We start from the raw sequence: 19720 nt of genomic DNA on the forward strand, positions 1-19720 counted from the left end.
GCTGGGACTGAGATTGGATCGTAAATTAAATCTTTCAGTGTAAATAAAACTGTCCTAAGACACTGTTTTTTTTCTTTTTAAATTTTATTTACACTGTTTGCAAAAGTAAGTATAAGTATAAGTATGTAGTAGCTCAAAAGATGCTCAACCATTTAGGCAAGGGACATCAAGGCACGCCTTCTTTTTGAATGTTTTTTTAAGCTTTATTTGCTTTTTTGCTTTAACTTCAAAGGCATGAGAAGATCAGAAACACTCCTTCATCTCCTTGCTAAATTGAGACTGGAGCTTCCTGCCCAAATTGCCCTGTCAGCACCTTTGAGGTTCAGTGAAATGTGAGATCATGTTTGATTCATTTCGGACAAAAACTGAATTGCCAAAATGACAAGTTCCCAAGTTTGCTCCCATCCAGGAAGGAAGGACGTGTTCATCTGATTTGACCTTTTCTATGACTAGAATTTCAAGAGGATTATCAAGAATTGATCTTTTCAGATAAACGTTCCTCTGACATCTTGTTGACCAGAGGGTGTTGCTCTTATACGCGAGCATTGATGGTATGAATTTCACAACAATGGTTTTGGCTCATATCTGGGTTGGTTATCTAACCGTCGAGGTGCTTCGCGACACTGCCGGGTGTGCAGGGTTCGCATGGGCCTGGCAAATTTTCCTGCAGATCTTCTTGGAGGACACCTAATCATAAGTGACACAGGAGCTGCACTGCAGATTTGATAGTAATCTATGCTGAAGTCAGAAACATTTCCAGGGCTCTCAGCGCTTCTTTCTAGATAAAAAGGCACAATTGAAACCCTGCCAGGAAAGCTGTGATGTGATACCTACTTCAATTTCAATCATATATTTTATATATATATACATACACACACACACACACACACACACACACACACACACACACACACACACACACACACACACACACACCTTAGGCTAATTGCGTAGAGTGAAAATCTGGACTCCAAATAACTTACTGTCATACTTTGAAAGCTGTCACAGCACAGCAGCTCGTAACTGTGCAGTTGGCTGCAATTCTGTCAGGATTTGCTCCGTCTGGCACGAAACGGTAGGAAATGTCAAAATCAACTTCCTTACCTGAATATTCTTCTTTTAAAAAATTCATAAGCCCATTACAAACAGTAAGACCCATCCAAGAGATGCTCACAAACAAACAATGAACTATTTTTTTTTGGCTGTCAAAGCAGTGTTGGGGTTCCAAGGTTGACATATGACAGAGACTCCCTGAAGCTCTCTAGAAAAAGAGGGTATTGCTTTTTCAGTTTGAACTCGATGCATTGTGACAATGGAGAGAGGGTCGAAGACGGAGGAGATAGAGACGATGACTGAATATAAAAGATACATTTGTAAATTTAGAAGCCCAACATCATTATCAACAAAATAACAGTTTGAAATGAGTTTTAAGTTGTCTGTGATATATATATATACATATATATACATATATATATATATATATATATATATATATATATATATATATATATATATATATATGTACCTGCTCTATCTGATTAAATAGTGGGTAACATTAACGTCATGTTTTGTGTTTGATGGCTATCATCTCTCTGATTGTCCGTCTGAGGTGCTGCTCTATCAATCATCCTGTCTGTTTGTCATGTGTTTGTTCTGACTACACACAGATTATCCAACACCAGACAACTCTAATCAGCTTCTGTCTGTTTAATGTTTCTTCAAAAGCTTTAACATTTTAGAGCCAGAACCCCTCTAAAGGTTTCTCTCCAGACATCAACCCCTAAAATCACTGGGTGAGCCATGAACTGTACACCGTAATCAAAGATTATCTTATTTTATATATATTTTATATATTTCTTGAAATTAGCAGTAATATTTGCTTCATCCTGCTGAGACAAAGATAATTGTGCCACATAAATCTTGGGTTTTTCAGTGTTATCCACATCATTGTAGGTTGCTACTGACTGCTGCAAATGAGGAGGAAAGATGGTCACTGAAATAACTGTTGATCTACAGACAAATTTACATGAACAATTAACAGTTCAGGTACAGACATAGTGAGACGCACAACAAATAGTGATTCACGCACCTTCAGCGCCATGAGCAACTCATGTTAAACCTCATAACTACATAAATGTCTGCTCAGCTAATGTGCAGTCAATACATTCAGCATCTCTGCCTGCTCCTCAAGGCTAGCTCCAGCAGGCTAGCTCCAGCAGACTAGCTCCAGCAGGCTAGCTCCAGCAGGCTAGTTCCAGCAGGCTAGCTCCAGCAGGTTAACAGGATTGCTCCTCAAGGCTAGCTCCAGCAGGCTAGTTCCAGCAGGCTAGCTCCAGCAGGTTAACAGGATTGCTCCACCAGGCTAGCTCTTACAAATAAATGCTAACAGACTAGCTCCAGCACCAGGTAAGTGTCACCACAAGGCTAGCTCCACTAGGCTAGCTCCACCACCAAGCCAGTTCCACCAGGATAATTCCACCAAGGTAGCTCCACCAGGTTAACTCCACCAGGCTAGTTCCACCAGGATAATTCCACCAGGTTAGCTCCACCAGGCTAGTTCCACCAGGATAATTCCACCAGGTTAGCTCCACCAGGCTAGCTCCACCACCAAGCCAGTTCCATCAGGACAACTCCACCAGGCTAGCTCCACCACCAAGCCAGCTCCATCAGGATAATTCCACCAGGCTAGCTCCATAACTGTATAGCAGCAAAACAGCTGGACTCTATTGATCCGTGGCAGTATATCTTATCCCCCGCTCAGGATTTGCTGCATGTGAGTTTGTTGAAACGATACAAACGTTTATAAAATTGTGTGAATTATTCAGTTCTTGCATGTCATTTGGGGCCCCCTGAAAGGTGCAGCCTGTTTCAGTTGAAAAAGGTGAAATATTGGCAAATAGTTCCCCCAAAGTTGATAATTCGGTCATTACCTACTCACTGTTTTGGTTGAAGTTTTTAAGTCCGCAAGATTTTTCACGGGGAAAACTGTTGCAGTATTCTCCCAAACAACAGAAGTGAAGTGAACCGTCAAACATTAAAACAAAAAAAAAAAGTGTTCATCCACGTGTCACGAAGCCTTGGCATGACAAGTTGTTTGGAAAATGTCACCGGCGCCATGTTTTCAGTGAGGCTAATGGCAGGTTGCGATGGGCTACAGTGAATGAGGTTAAAACCACGGCGTCAGTGATGGGTTTTAAAACAAGTTGGCATGTTGAAGGAAAACTATCGCTTTAAAGGTCAGACAGGCTTCAGGTCCATACAGTGAGACTGTTTATCAACCTGGCAATGATGAGCCATGGGACCTTTCGAAGTGATTTCTATACCGCATCTTCTCTTCATGTTTCGTTGGTTGTTCAATCGGCAAAACTAAACCTTGCAGTTATTAAACCGTCGAGAGAGAGGAAACTCTCAAAGTTTTAACTTGAGCTTTAAGGTTTTGAAATATTTTTTTTCAAGCAGACATGTGGAAAACAAATTGTTTCCTAGGCAGGAATGGAATGATGTTGGCTTGAAAGTTACAACACTGTTGTTCAGATACTAGCAATGACATTTGTGTTCTTCTTTGGTTCCAGTGGAAGTTTGAGCTTTAAAACGTCCACAATTTGAATACTTATCTAATGTCACCAGTATTTTATCGCACAACAATATTTTATATTGTTGAACTGCAAATAAAACACAATTTTCTTGGAAAACAGACCTAAACTGTGCTGGTTGTATGTTGGCGTCAGTTTGACAACAGCACATCGGCGTCGGCGCTGAAGCCAGTCGCACTGCTCTCAGGCTGATTCTGCAAGTGTTCCCGCTTGCTCTTGTCTCAGCCAACAGCATCAACCGATCAGAGGAACATCTCAGCGAGCGCCAACAGCATGTTTGTCTAGAAAGCTGGGTTCATGTCTGAAGCCATGTGAGCAGAATAATTACAGAGGAGATGGGAGGTGGGGCGGGGGGGGGGATGGAGACAAGTCTACAGCAGCAGAGCCGGAGGTCACGCTTATGCAACACCACTAATGTCAGACCATCACATAAGATGGGAGATGAGACTCAATCTAGTATTCCAGTTGCCGGCTGCCATTTTCTCTATAGAGGCGCTCAAATATTCATGCTATTGGTGAAATATTGAAGCAAGTCTCCAGCTATGTTCAGCTGGTGAGAAATGCTTTTTAATTCCACCCATCACCTTCAGGGAGTCTGAATCTCCTTGATTTTGAGTCGATTATGGATCTCATCCTTTAATCGCTTTGTCATTTTCACAGTAAAAACTAAACATCAAGCAACAGGAAGTAGCGGGAAAAGAGTTGCTGTAAAAATGACGATAAGTATCATCTTCATCATTTCATCCACTCGCAGACAGAAAAGAACTCCGGGCATTGGTGGGGGGAAAAAAGGCAATGGACTTGAATCTGCCCCTCATATCGAGAAAAGGAGAAAAAAAATATAACCCTGCTTTGAAAATAGCGCTGAATGTTCAAGTCGTAAAAGAAAAAAAAAAAGTGTCCTCTACTATCATTTATTGCCTCATTTAAATTTCATTTTAAAGAGTGGCTTTAAAAAAAAACACTTGGCTTACTCTAGTAAAACAGGAGATAGTATAAATCTCCCAATTTTAATGTGAAAGTACTTCAACAAAATAGAATATAAAAACAGAGTAAACCTTTTTCAGCATCAAGAAATAATAAAAACAGAGAAACACAAAGCTGTAAAGAAATTCCCATCACACACACACACACACACATTCACATTCATTTTGATGTGTCTGACAGCAAGTGTATTGTTGATGTATTTATTTGTTTGACATTTAAAAAGTTGTTTGAACATTTAAGTGGGTTTTTTCCCCCCCCCGCTGTCAAGCTCAAGAAAGCAAAGAAAAGTGGTCAAATACCACTCACACATTGAAGAGAAAATAAGAGAAAGGGAAAGAAAAGAGAAAAAACGGTGTCACTTTAGTAATGAAACACGACTATTGTTGGGATTTGAAGCTGTTAGCACGGGAGAGGACATTCCTGCCATTGTGATAAAGAGAGTGGAGCCAGCGATTAGTGCTGCCGGTGAGATACAAGTCTTGGCGTAGTGTGAGATTCTCGTGAAAAACGAGTTCATGCAACCTAACGGAACCGAGATGTAAAGGGAACGCCCACCATTTTCCTGTCATTTACTCCCGTGAGTACTGTCTGCGGCTCATCTACAGATTAGTCCAGGCGTTAAGGTCAATTGAGTCCTCTAGTTGTCCGTGCCAGGAGGCAAACGCACGAACACGAGGTGAAAATGTGCAGCCGTTGAGCGAGAAGTTGCACGTTTGTTCTTAAAAAAAAAAAAAAAAAATCCGTCTGTGTTTTTCTGCCGTGTTCATCAGGAAAATCACGCTTCTTCTCACTCCAGCCCTCTCTTCGGCTCTGATTAACTCACAAATGCCTGTGTTGCTTCCTCTCTAAAGATCGATGCTTTTATTTGACAGCCTGCTGATTACACACTGCTGTAAGGATTTTCCTCTTCGATAAGATGAAGTAAAGATTACCTCAGGGACAGAGAGGGATTTTTGAGAGTGATGTACTGCAGCCATACTTGAGTAGATAATCAGGCCCGTCCACTGAAATGTTCAGCCATCCGAGCATGAAGAACTGCAGCCTGTCACATGTCATTTGTGTCCAAAGACGGTGTAGAGCCGGTGTGACATCATCATCACTTTGGCGTCTTGATTTTTTTCGGTAACCTGCAGTAACCATGACGATGCCACGACGGCGATCACAGGAACATTCAGGTAAACCAACTCCTCAGGCCTCAAGTTCTGCGTTTGTGTCACTCCATAGAGGTTCAGACCAATCAGAGTCCTTTGAGGAGATGTGGGCGTGGCTAAACTGGATGACAGTGACTGTAGAGATTAGCGTGGATGCTGTTTTAGCACAAACTATATCAGAACTGAAGGGGTTTCTCGTCCGCAATGTTTTCACTCTTTTACTGACTGGCTTGAACTTTTATGTCAGGTTGTTTGTTGGACTGGTTGATGTCACCCCATGGCAGAGGGTGACAGACAGATGCTTCATCCAATCACCTTCCAGGTATTTATTGATAGGGTCCACCCTTTTCCAAGCAGTGGCGATGGGAGACCTCTGTAGGACAAGCTAGCTGAGAAATTACATGAACTGTAATTACCATAATTTCATTGTAGCTCAAGCTTATTGTTCGTTATTTGTCCAGACATATCTTTATAATTTAACACTTTAGAACAATATAAAATATTATAAATGCGACAAGCGTTGCTGGATGAGATATTTAGAAAAAAAAAGTAAAGTTCACATTTCCTTTATTGACCTCAGTTTTTCTCATTTAAAATATCAATGAAAGGAACACTCAGTAATTTCACAGCTATAAAAATTGCATTAAATACTCAGCGTGAAGTTTTATCAGAAAGTCACGTTACAGAGGAGAAAGTGATGTGGTCATCTAAGTAACATGACTTTCTCTGAAAAAGAGACAGTACTTAAATGTGACACGAGACTACGAACGTTTCCTGTCTCACTTTGTAGTTTTGCGCTTGTACCTGATGTTGTATTTCCTTCACCTGTCCTGCTCTCATCTTTACCTGCCCTCCCCACCTGTTGCTTGTTGGCCCATTAGTTCTGTGGTATTCTGGTTCTGTTTGGACTCTTTGTCAGATCCTGTGCTTTTCTCTCCATGTTCTGTGTAACTTGTCTGTTTGCTACGGCTTTTGCTGCCTGAAACCTGCCTGTTCTGTCCTCCCTGCCTTTCTCTGCTGCTGATTTATTGCTCTTGGCTCTACCTTCCTCCCCGGTTTGTGACGATTGATTATATTAAAGATGATGAATATTCCCTCAGCTGTAAACATTGTAACTCCTCTATAGCTACGTGCTTTATGTGGTTGTCACACATAGGTGATCTGAATGTAGCGATGAGCTATAGAGGAAAACTGTGTGGCTGCGGAACTGCCAGAATCCAACTCACTATAGCAGGGTGACGGTTTACATGATAGAATCAAGATCTTGGCTCATTGTTTTATGCTCCTTGGAAGTGGAGAAGACAATGAGGTTTACGGTTTGCAGCTACGAAGGTGCGACTGTGACAGTTATGTAATAAATATCACAACAGGGCTGAGTAAACTTCCAGTCACCTCGTCTAACTTCAGTTGCGTAACGTGACACAGAGGCCTAGCTGTAAAGTTTAGCCACAGTGAAATCAGCGGTGACACGGATGCTCCGAGATTTGCTGCAACTGTGTCCGAACGTGCCACTTCACGCGTGCGTGTTTGAATACCGAGTGAGATGAGCTTGCCAAGAATTTTTAAACTTCATAGCTTTTTTTTTTTTTTTTTTTTTTCAGAAAGTACTGCCTTTAAGTGATACTTCATTCAAAAGGGGGAATTTTCCGTTCAAGTACTCACAAGTATTAGTCGAGCATTACCTCTTTCTTTATGACTCACCAATGCAAAAAGAGCCAGCCACCTAAATTAGACAAATAGCATAAGATGGCTAGTGACAATAATACTTCTGCTTTGGTGCTCAGTTACAGTTTCACCAAACGAGAAGTCTTTATGTTTGTTTGTTTGTTTTTTAGCTCAAATGAAAGTTTCTGTGAATTACTGAAAACACAATATGGCTGGATTAAAAATGATGTGGATTATACTGGATGATCCACGCGAGAGTTTGTATACTGACATTTTTAGGGCCGTTTTCCTGCCGTCTTTGTTGTTAGCTGTCAGTTGCTATCAGCTTCTAGCTGTGTGTACGTGGCTGGCTCTGTCTACATTTTGGAGTCAAAGAGAAGTGATGCAGGAAGAGGGGAAAAAAAACCTCAAGATACATGTTTGTGAGTACTTAAAGGTAAAACACTTTTTTTATTTACGTGAAGTAGCGCTTTAAGACAAAAAATGGAAGCAGAAATTTTTTAAAAAAGTATCATTAGGAAGAGACAAATATGAATCTAAAAAGATGCAAAAAAAATTGAGGAATGAAAGATGAATTTCAGTTGCTCTTGCAGCCGCCAGCTTTATTCTGCATGATCAAATGAACATGTTTTTGCAAAGCATTTCTTGAATAAAGGATGAAATAAAGGGATGAAAACACTCTTCTCATCTGAGATTTGCAATTTTTACAGAGTTAAATGTTGAATTCATGTTGAATGACATGTATTTCTCTTACCACAGAAGATCTGTTGCATAACCTTGATCACATATCGTCGCCTTCTTAAAATAATCTCCCAAGTCATTTTTTTCAAGTTAAAAAAAAAAAAAACACAAAAAAACTGGACACAAAACATCATAAGGAGTTGTTTTAGGCAAAAAAAAAAAAATGTCCAAAAATGACTCAGGCAATTATTTTAAGAAGGTGATTTGTCTGTTGGAGAAAAAAAATAAGTTGACAATCCCACTGAAAACCGGTTCTTATTTCTTTTTTTCTTTTTTTTTCTATCAAACCACAAACAGATACTTTCAAGCCAATGAAGGATTGATGTTTTTATTTGTAGAACTGTCCTAACAGTTGCTAACAGATGTCACAATAATATATATTTTTCAATTCATGAAAAATGAATGTGTAATTATTGTTAAATGGCCTAATGCAATATTATGCTGGTTTTGGTGTCTCCTTATGTCTACTGATTCAACACATCAATAATAAAAAAAAAAAAAAAAACCAGAAGAAGAAGAAGAAATGCACGAAGGAACAAAAATAACATTGAGTGGTTCAAAATGATAGTTCACGCTTGAACAAGTAAACAATTCTTTTCAAATAAATCCTTTTTTATTCAGATGAAAGGGGAAAAAAAGCGTCCCGTAAATGTGTGAAGCCGCGCACACATAGCTTGACTGCAGTCTCTCCGCCACTCGCTGAGAGACACTGAACAATGTTGCAGTTGTGAGTCTCTTCCAGTAGATTAAAAAAAAAGACGTACGCACGTTTGAAAATGATGTGAAACGACTTGAACATGAAGAAAGTGCAAGGTTAAACTAGAAATTAAATAATAAAATGAAGAAAAATAAAATCATTTCAAAAAAAAATTTGTCAGAGGATTAAAGGCGGAGGGGGGGGGGGGACTGCATAAGAATGAATCAAGTGTGTTATTAGGGGAGGGAGCAAACCTCCCTCCCCCCCCCTCCCTAAGTGCATGAGGTGCAATCTCTGAGGCCATTTATATGTGAGGTGTACTGCCGTTACTCTCAGTCATCAATCACACAGAATATAGAGACAAACATCTCCGACTGATAACACAAGACTGAATTATCATTTACAGAACAAAAACACAATGTGATTCCATTAAAAAAAAAAAAAATAGTGCCCTAGATTCCAGTGTCCTTAAGCATATACAGCAATCTCCTAAGGTGCAGCAGTGAATAGGATATGACTTTATGCACAACATGAGCTTCAACGCTCCAAGTTCAGCCTGTAGTTGTGTTCTATGAAAGCATATGATGAGCAACCGGTACATACAATAGTCGGATACACAGGAAGAAAAACAAAATCGTACAAAATACGACAGTGAGGTCCAAAAGGGAGGGCTAGTGGTTAGAGAAGACACAAGCGTCCTGTCGTTCAACACCTTAAAGCCGGTTACCAATACCCAGTCATTCTCAAACAAACCATCAGAATTTTCTCTCGGAAGGAAAATACGTGTCAGAAATTTTGGCTCGAACCTGAAACTTCATTTACAGACAAACAGAAGAGGACACTGAGATTTATTTTTAAAACTTTCACTGAAAAAATAGCCTTTCCCTCAGTACCACCTACGAGTAAAGTGTCCAAATATATACAATTTTCAATCTTACTGAAGTGAGTAAAATACATATAACCAAAGTCTTCTTTTGTGGAAAAAAAGTGGATTCAAGACTATTTGATAAAATAATTATATTCTCAGTGAGGCTTTATTTACACTTAATACACCCCACTCCCTTTTAAAAACAACTCTCACAGTGTACTTTGTCCCTTTTTGACCAAAGAAATACATAATTCACTATCATTATAATATGATAATATTAGAATTCAGAGGTGCAGAAAGAGCTGTACATAATTACCCCTGTCTTCTAACAGCAACAGTTCTTAGACACCCATTAGCATTATTCCTCAGTGACACCAGTTCCTTCTAAATGGTTTGTGCTTTGCTAATGGAAGTTCGTACATGGCGTCTGGCTTGTAGCTCCGCTCTTTTCAGCGCCACAGTGAAAGCAAACATCCGGAGTAATGTGTTCCCCAGGTGTCCAAAGCAGGAGAGCCCCCTCCTTGCCGTGTGTGGCCCTAAATCGTCAAGTTCTCCTGTTTTCTAGATGGAACTTCTTCGTTTATTGGCTCTTCTGTAGATGTTGATGCTGTGCAGGCCGGTGGACACTGAGCTGATGCCTGAGTGGGGCTGCAGACTACACACACAGCCGTTAGAGTGGAGAGGGTTAGAGAAAGCCTCGCCCTGCTCCATGTAGCTGTCAGAGGTGGAGAGGTCACGTGGGATGATCATGGGTATGGAGTATTGCAGCTTCTCTCTACTCTTGTACCAGAGGCAGGAGCACATGGACTGGAAGTGGAGCACCTCGGCATAAACGTTACGAAGCCCTCGGCTCGCTGCTCCTCCCCCGCTACCTCCAATGCCACTGCCTCCAACGCATCCAGACGGCGTGGAGGAAGAAGACGCTGGGTCTACGGAGCAGTGGATGTGTCCGCCTGCTTGACCGTTATGTGCCAGCAGGGCCCTCTGCTCTGCATCCCTTTTCTCATCCTCAGCATTCATGGTCATGAAACGGAGGACGGCTAAGTTGAGGAAGGCTCCGATCACGGCCAGGCCCGTCAAGATGTAGATGAAGCTGAAAGCAACATAGTCAGGCTTTGTTTGTAGGGCGTGATCATTCTGCAGCGCCACATAGTCCCCAAAGCCAATGGTGGTGAGGGTGATGAAGCAGTAGTAGTAGGCATGAAAGAAACTCCAACCTTCAAAGTGGGAGAAGGCCAGCGCTCCCACACACAGAGTGCTCATGCAAGATATGAACCCGATGGTCACCATGTTGACCATGGAGACCTCGGTACGCCTCATGCCAAGGCACTTCTTCAGACGGTGGAGAAGATACCTCACAAAGGTGTTGATGCGTTCACCCACGCTCTGGAACATGACCAAGGTGAGAGGGATACCCAGGAGGGCATAGAGCATGCAGAACACCTTCCCTCCATCTGTGCTAGGGGCAGCGTGGCCATATCCTGAGGGAAAGAAGGAGAAAGGCATGGGGTTACTGGGGCAGAACTAATTAAATCTACAGAGCAGAAGACAGGGGTCTGAGAAAAGAAGGCTGGAGGCTGGAGATAGTCAAACCTGGAGGAGACAGATAGAGATGATTTGTATTCTTTGAGCGTCTCATCTGAAAATTCAAAGACTCTTCATTTCACAGCAGCAGAATGCAATTGGAGATGGGAGAGCAGCGCAGAGCAGAGCAGTGCGGCGGCGGGAATGGCCAAGTATTGATGTCGTGTATGGGAAAGAGAGCTTGAATAATTCATCTACAATTGTGCTCAGCGGAGTAGCCTCAGCTAATGAGTACTTTTGCACATAATTAGCCCTCTACTTTTTTCCAGATCAAATAAACAGGACACCATGGGGCAAATTGCAAATATCGGTCTGTATTTGTTTGTGGAAGAAAATCTGCTCTTTGTCCTGCTGATCTTTTTGATCCTTTTATTTAGAGTCCTCCAGCATAATTCGGCAGCGTGGTTCCACAATGTCGTAGCATCACCGACTTAATGAAAGAGCTCGGTTATGTCACGTCAAGGAAAAACTTTCCATTCGTTTATTTTCCATAAAAAAACGTTTAACAGCAACTTACTTTATAAACATATTATCTGCAAACATGCATTTACTGAAATGGCCACTTGCAGAATACCAGTGAGTACCCACCACCAGACAATCTGATGACTCACACAATCTCTGAGTAATTCTGTACACACACACACACACACACACGCAGATACATACACACACACACACACACACGCAAACACCCTCTTGAATTATAGGATGGATTTGTTCTTCCTCCTGGCACATTTCAGGTTAAGCGTCGACCTTTGCTCTAACAACGTCATCCTCTCACTCCCGTTGTCCCACAGGATGCGAGACCCCTCGCAACATCATTATAGTCTGAAATATGGTCCCCGCTTGTGGACCTGCTGAGAGATGATGGCCCTGATAGCGATGGGATCAGCGGATGGAAAACGTTGACCAATAGTTTGAATGTAATTACTCCAGGGGTTGATTTAATTCTTTAAGGCTCTGGTTTTATTGTCACGCTGATCAGCGCCATTGAACCATCTGTCTGTCTGGTGCCAAATCTGTTTATGGCTTTCCCAGGTGTGCCGTCAAAATGGGAGCCATTACAGCTGATGGATCTCCTCATTGAGGGAAAAACCTGACACCCCCCCCCCCCCCTTACATATCTTTGTGGCACTACCTATTTTTAGTTGGAGCTCAATATATAAATGTATCCCGTTTTCGATTCTGATAAGCAGAGAGACCATTTGTGACCTTGGATATGACCTTGATGTCTGTAGAAGATGTTCAGTTCTTCTTTACTGTGTGGGTCTGTGAATATGAATATGATTCATACGGAAAAGGGAACATTTGCGTTATTATGTAAAATCTACGGGTGTAGCAGTTAAAGTTGCTCCATCTTAAATCACATTTATTGCATTTTCCTCACGCACAGCATCAGAAAAATATCATAATCCCTGAGTCATGATTGTACTTAATTTAACATAACGTTCACATGAATAAATCACATTTTTTGTGTTTCGACGTGCGCTGTTGGTGTCGAGGCTTCTCATCGGGGAAAATGTCAGAACAGCATTTTTTTTCTGGAATGAATCTTGTGAAATATGAGATGTTTTCCAAAATAAAAGTCCTTTGATCAGATAATGGTTCAACTTTCTTATGGAAAACACTCATCATCATTATCATTATCATTATTATCATTATGACAAGGAAGGGTACTTTCAAAATAAAGGAAATAACCGCAACATTTGTGTACTTTACAACTGTAAAGTTTTACAGGTTAAGCTGTTTTATTGGCAAACTCTTAATGACCTGCTGTAGAAACATTGTCGTGTCAACGACCGTAAAATAAAAAGATAAGTACCCTGATTAGCCATTCATTAGTGAGCGAGCGGAGTAGCATGTTCAGGTGAGCAGAGAGCTGAGCGTCAGGCCTGTCAGGAACTGTCAGCAGCTTATCCAGATGTAGGGATGACCGAAGTGACAGCAGCGCTCATCACCAGCGCACGCAGTAGCTCGGGGCGACAAGGCCAGCAGTCCCGCCGCTGTGTGAGAGAGCGAAGAGGCCCTACATGACAAGCTCATCCTCGCCTCTCATCCTCTGCTGCACCCCCAGCAGTGACAAAGTTCTCATGAGACAGGACGTCTCCCCGGCTCGAGCTGGCACGCAGCAGAGAGCCACCAGCTCGCTCTGTTTACAGGGAGTTCAGTCTTTGCCACTGGCAGAAGAAAAGTGTACCCTCACCTTTCTAAGAGGTTAGAAAAACAGAATAAACCGGAGAGGAGTCTGATTGACGGCTAAAGGAGGGGTTCTCAAAGTGGGGTCAAGGGACCGTCAAGGGGTCCTCGAGGGGCTTCCATTGCGTCCTCAGCAAAATAAGGAGGAATTCAATATTAGTTAAATGCTTGAGAAAAGCAAAACATGGCACATCATTCATATAATTGAATGTCTTTTTTTTTTTGGAAATATAGTTTTTCTTAACATAACAAAAACAAATCATTTTCCTAATGTTCTGAATAATTTTTCTTACTAATTTCCTCATGGTCATTTCCAGTCTTGAAAGAAATTAAGTAAATTTGCCGAGGAAAAAAAAAATTGAATTGAGGAATTGAAGAAAAAAAAAAGGGGGTTGGCAAAATTAATCAATCCATTTTGATAAATTACTCATAGAAAAAAAAAAAAGAAAAAGAACAACCTTGACCCCATGCAGGGATTCAGCCGATGCATGGAGAAGGCCTACCCATGAAATTAAATTTGATTAATAAATCATGTTAAAAAAAACAAAATGATTATGTTTCAAAATTCTTTACCTCTCATGTATGTCAATAAGCGGCAAAAATATTACAAAACATCTCTCAGTACAATGCAGTCCAGTTCAACACCACTCAAACCTCAATAAGAAATGTATAGGAAAACATGTTTTCCCGACTGTGTCCATCCAAACAGGGCATCATGATCTTTGTGAAGGCAGGTTTTATTTACTTATTTTTTTTAACGTACTTATTTCAGAGCAACTGTATTGGACCACGGTAGATTATGTAATCGCACTTGAAGTGGCCAGTGATGTTTCGGTTGAAAATAGCAGCGTTATGACAAAGGAATGACTGCAATTATTTGCGCATATTTCAATGATAGATGAGGAAAAATAGAGAGGAGACATCTGGGAAATTACACACTCGCGAGTGTTTCCTAAAAAAATAGCAATTCCCTCGGAAATGAGCTCAATTTGCGTAAGCATTGTTGTAGCATGTAGAAGGAGTATCAACTACATTTCCACCACCTGAGGCTTATTGTCTCGTAACCTAATTTCTGTAATTATCATGTAAAAGAGGATATGAAGATTGCATGACATTGGCGACAAGACCATTTAAAAACATATTAAGCAAAATTAACATGCGAGGGAGGCTTGTAAGTGTCAGCAGAACACAGGTGCACCATATTGAAAACTCTCATTCATTCCTCGTTGCTGCTTCTCATTACTGAAACATAATTCGCAGACAATCAAGCCAATGCCACAAGCAAGCACTAGTCCTAATTTAAATGCTTCACAGCGAATCATTTCACGGAGAAATATTTCCTCGAGATATCTTTTCCAAACATAAACGCTGCCAACATTTTGTAATTTGGAGATTATGCTTCAAGACTTCAATCCTGTTCTGTAACACCCTTTTTACCCTCTAATTCATTTCACACTATTTAATCCTCCCATATTCATTTTAGCAGATGGCTGCACGGCTTTATTCAGTGCAGAGCCATATTAACCCTCCCTCAGATTTTCTAAATTAAATGTGTGATATCGGTCACCGCTGCTCATCAGTGGCAGTCCAAATAATATCACTGGGGCTGGTTGTCCTCTCACCACTTGGCCTTGTCATGGCTGGTTTGTCTCCACAGATGACAGCTCACAGTTACCAGTGGACTCTAAAACAAAATATCACCCAGTGCATCTAATCTTCATTATACTGACTAATTAGGCATGGATAAGAGGGCGCTTTGAAGGCACATCAAAGAATGGCATAATTTGCCTGTTAGGGCTCCAGTTCTCTGTCACTCAATTAAACTTTCATTGATTACCAAGCACAATGTGTTCCCGCCAACAACAACAACAAAAAAAGGGGCACAACCTATTCATCCGGCACATCATGGAAAACATCACCTCACCTAATAAGGCAGGACTTCTCTGGCGTAAAGTAGTACACAAATAATTGATGTGCACACCAGCGGGTTTAGAAAAATGCATCCCCCCTCCCCTTATTGTTCTGAAAAAAATGCATTTTATCTACAAGCAAATCTAACATCAAGTGTCCTGAGAGACTCTGGAGAAGTAAGCTCAGGATAACGCTTGTGGCATCGGCGCTGCTCTCGGGGGTTCAGCGGTGACTGATAATGTCCTCAGACATCACTGTGGCCCGGAGACCAGGAGGCGCTGTATAATACCCTCATCGGTGTGTGGCACACGGCCCAAATCCAGAATGAGAGGCAAAGGTGGAAAGAGCAGCCCCTTAGATTTAGGTTTTTTTTGTTTGTTTGTTTTTGTATTAATTTCACAGAAATAATTAAATGATATAAGATCTCGTGTGGCCAGTACAGTTAAGCGTGCATTTTCTAGAATGCTTGAAAAAAAAAGGTGTAAAATTTACTGTAGCGTTTTGAAGGACTAAAAAGCTTCTTTATTTAAAAAAAATCTTTCTTTTTTAAAAAAGCTGTTTCTTTTTGACATGATCATTGACGTAGATCGCACAATTACAAGCCAACTATGTTTTTACAGCAAAGAAATACCCCAATTAATGATTGTTCAACTTGAAATTTTACCCTTATTCAAATTTACGCAAATACCAAACCACTAGTATACAAAGTTTATAGCCCCCCCCCCCCCCCCCCACACACACACACACACACAAACTCACACATACACAACAGCTTCAGCTGATAGATCTCAGATAAAACTAAAACTTCCGCGTGCAGGTGCGGCATCACTTTTTCCCGACCGCACAGCTGCAACAACAATTTCAAGCACAAGCTAAAAATCAACCGGGAGCATTGTTTGCTATTTATCTTACTCTTATCTATTGTTGTTTATATGCTTTGTGAAGGGGAGCAAAGATTTCCAAAGGGTATTCCAAACTACTTTTAAAGTCTAAGCAAATACTAGAACTTGTTTACAAAAATTAAAGAGATCAATGCTGTGCCTTAAGTAATCACGGGAACAATAATAATAATAATAATAACAAACTACAACTCTAAAGAAAAACTAACTAAAGGACACAATCATCACGTGTGTTGTCCACTTATCAAATACAGTCTTGAACTGTAAAGCGGTCATATTTTCTTTTTTTTTTAATATTATATATGTTTCAGTGTACATATGTTACAGTAGCTTCAGTGGATTTCTGTAGAAAGGACAATTTAAGTATAATATTTTATTTCTCCTATTATCTGATCACATGAACATAAATATTACATAAAATACTGATTTACTATAGGTCCATTTTAGTGACGTGTACTTTAGGTGGTAGGTTAGCATATATGCTTGGTGGTTAAATTCCCCTTTTCAAATGTCAAAATGTCCTCGAGTGATGCAATCAAACCCCTCAAAATGGGAAGCGTCAGAGTTTGAAACTCTCACACCAGCACTCCAAAGCAACACAAGTGTTTTTGCTTCCATTTAGCTAAGAGGGCTAAGAGGCTCTGAGTGTTGGCGGTCAGTAAACAAACTCTTCTAGTAATGCTGACGTGCGCTCCAATGTGTTCTGCAGAATCACAACATTCAACCGTATATGTTAGCCTAGTTCTTCCATATACAGGTGGGCCAGTGTGATGTCACTCCAATCTGCTTTTACGACATCTCTAAGATACCCCGCGGATCGGGGAACGTTCTGTACAATTTAGCAAATAAACAGCGACGGTGTTGTGTCAGAACAGGCTGTCTTATGGAGCAACAGCCTACTCTGCTTCCCAGCATGCCTTCCCCACAATCTGCTTTCATCTCAAGCTGTGTCCAGCCAAAGATATCATTAAGTGAACCCCTTAAACTGTAACTCATGTCCGCTTCATAGGCATCAACCATTTCCATAACACCCAAAGATGTGAGACTAAAGGTTGACTCAGACAGTGTATTTCCCACGAATTATGTTCAGTTGGAAAAAAGTAAATCCACAGACTTTCACTTTGTCACACACACGTCAAACTCCAGACGACCCCGGGAATGTTTATCCAGGCACTCAAACACAGCTCTAGTCCTCCCACCTCCCTCCATTACTTGTTTCAGCTTTTGACCTACAAAGCTTTGCTGGCAGCTGCTGTGTAATGTCCATGTGTGTGAAAGCGGAGAATTCAAGGAATACTTTTTAACTGGAAAAAGTAGAAATATTTAGAGTCAGAGCCAGTCTCCTCCTGTGCAGAAGTCCCTCTCAAGAATAATCAGTTGAGACAACTGGACCCACCTCTTGTAAGTGAAGACGTTTCGCCTCTCATCCAAGAAGCTTCTTCAGTTCTTATTTTCTGGTGGGAAGTATCAGGAATATAATCACCTATCACCCACCTACAATGCCGTCCTTGAGAGGGGTAAAGACCACAACTGGGACCAACGACTCACATGACCTAACAGGTCTATTGTTCTGGCCTTACGACCACTTGTTTTTGGCCACCACCCACCTGGGTGGAGATATACCTGATACTTCCCACCAGAAAATTAGAACTGACGAAGCTTCTTGGATGAGAGGCGAAAACGTCTTCACTTACAAAGAGGTGAGTCCAGTTGCCTAAATCGATTATTCTTGAGAATTTCGATGACCTGGACGACCACATGTGCAGAAGTCCAGTGCAGTGAACAGCAACACGGTATCGCTGACGCAGAAATCGTCCACATAAAGCAAAACAACATCTTTAAGGGTTCTTTTTCCCACTGTCATTGAGAATCTTATTTTGAACATTTCTGAGCAGCATTTCTGAGCGTTCCCACCCACAATAAATTCCATCAAAGTCCCTGAATCAGATTTTAAAGAAACAATATTTGTTTTTTTGCTTTTTCTAACCATGGTTAGGTATCAGCCGCCCCTCCCCCCCTTCTCAGACACGTGAATGATAAATGCAATGATGAGGATGTGACACACAGCACGTCAGACATGTGAGCCAGCGAAATTAATTCATTTTGTTCCTGTTTCACACAGATTCTTTGTATATGTGCAATGTTATTTTATTGTAAGAAAAAAAAAAAGTACCACTACAGCCCCGGCTGGTTCGAACACAGCTGTGACTTCCTTTGTGTGTTGTGCAATACCTTTTGTCACTGACGCAGTCGTTAAGTTCAAAACTGGTGAAGAGAATCAAAGTGGTAACAATATTCGCACGGCACTGGTTCAAGAAGCCGTGCGGTGTGGAAATGTTCACATAGCGACTTTAACTGTCATACTATAAAAAAAAACAACAATTTGTCATAACTTTAAAAAGTTAGTGTTGCGATTGTCTTCTAATTTTAAGTTAAAGGAACATGAGGAGACAGAGGAAATTTGTTAGAAAAGTTTCATCGTTCCAGAAATGAACACAACTTGTCTTCTCAAGTTCCATCAACCTAACATTCTAAGGCAATCCCGACACGAACTTTTTTAAATTGTCTATGTTTTTTTTAGAGCGCAAAAGAAGGTATCAAATTCCTGCATATGATTGATTGTTGTCAACAGGTTGATATTAATATTTTAAAAACGCTAACAATATGGCCACCAAGAGCATTTTTAATCAAAAACAGAGTGAGAAACAGAGGGAAAATAGAAGGGGATGTGTTCGTCACAGGCAAACTGATGTAATGGTTGAGGAGTCAACACGCTGGCATAGCGTCTGTCTGGGTTTGCGTTAACTCATTTACCTCTGCATGGAGTCCAAATTGGGCTTGGGAGCATGTGTTCTCTTCCAGCTCACAGCTGAGGCCCAAACACTAAGCATCACAAGCCTGGAGACCAAAGCAACCAGATCAGAGAGCGGTGACTTGTAGGTATAGCAGCAAATCCCACAACATTCCCACACAACATCAGAACAAGTCCTCCATCCTCCATCAAAAAGCATCAGTTTGTGCCTTTGTGTGCCCGACCATCCTAAGCTTAGGTTTTGCTTTCACTGTGAAAAAAAATCTCTATCAGGGTCTATTTCCAAACGTACTCCTTAGGTTCCTTTTTAGGGGATATGTGAGGAAACCTTGGCAGGCCACAGTTTTCCATGAGGTCAGTAAGCAAGGCATTCCAAGCGGAGTGTGAGATCTCTGGGAGGGTTGGCTAATTAAATAAATCACGTGATTTATGTACCTGATACACAGTTGACACAGAGTTGTTTTAAAACTCACAACACAGCTGGACTAAAATGGGGTCCACATACACAGATACTGTACACAGGGGGGAGGGGGGTGGCAGGAAGGGGGGGGGGACAGGGTTGGGAGAGGACAGGAGAGATGGAGGGAAAATCAAGCGAGCACATGAAAGGTTAAGA

At 41.1% G+C, this 19720-nt stretch overlaps 1 protein-coding gene across 1 annotated transcript in view; it reads right to left on the reverse strand.

Moving 5' to 3' along the window:
• Positions 1-7977: 7977 nt before the first annotated feature.
• The window catches only part of kcnk3a (potassium channel, subfamily K, member 3a), a 31671-nt gene continuing 19928 nt past the window's right edge, over positions 7978-19720 (reverse strand). Inside the window, exon 2 of the mRNA XM_086189742.1 lies at positions 7978-11183. Coding sequence (XP_086045868.1) covers positions 10264-11183 — 920 coding nt within the window. The 3' untranslated portion in view covers positions 7978-10263. The remainder of the gene's footprint in view (positions 11184-19720) is intronic.

The sequence above is a fragment of the Aulostomus chinensis genome, chromosome 20 (assembly GCF_037954235.1).
Source record: "Aulostomus chinensis isolate RoL2024-O1b breed Wild chromosome 20, RoL_Achi_v1.0, whole genome shotgun sequence".
In the NCBI taxonomy this organism is placed as follows: domain Eukaryota; kingdom Metazoa; phylum Chordata; class Actinopteri; order Syngnathiformes; family Aulostomidae; genus Aulostomus; species Aulostomus chinensis.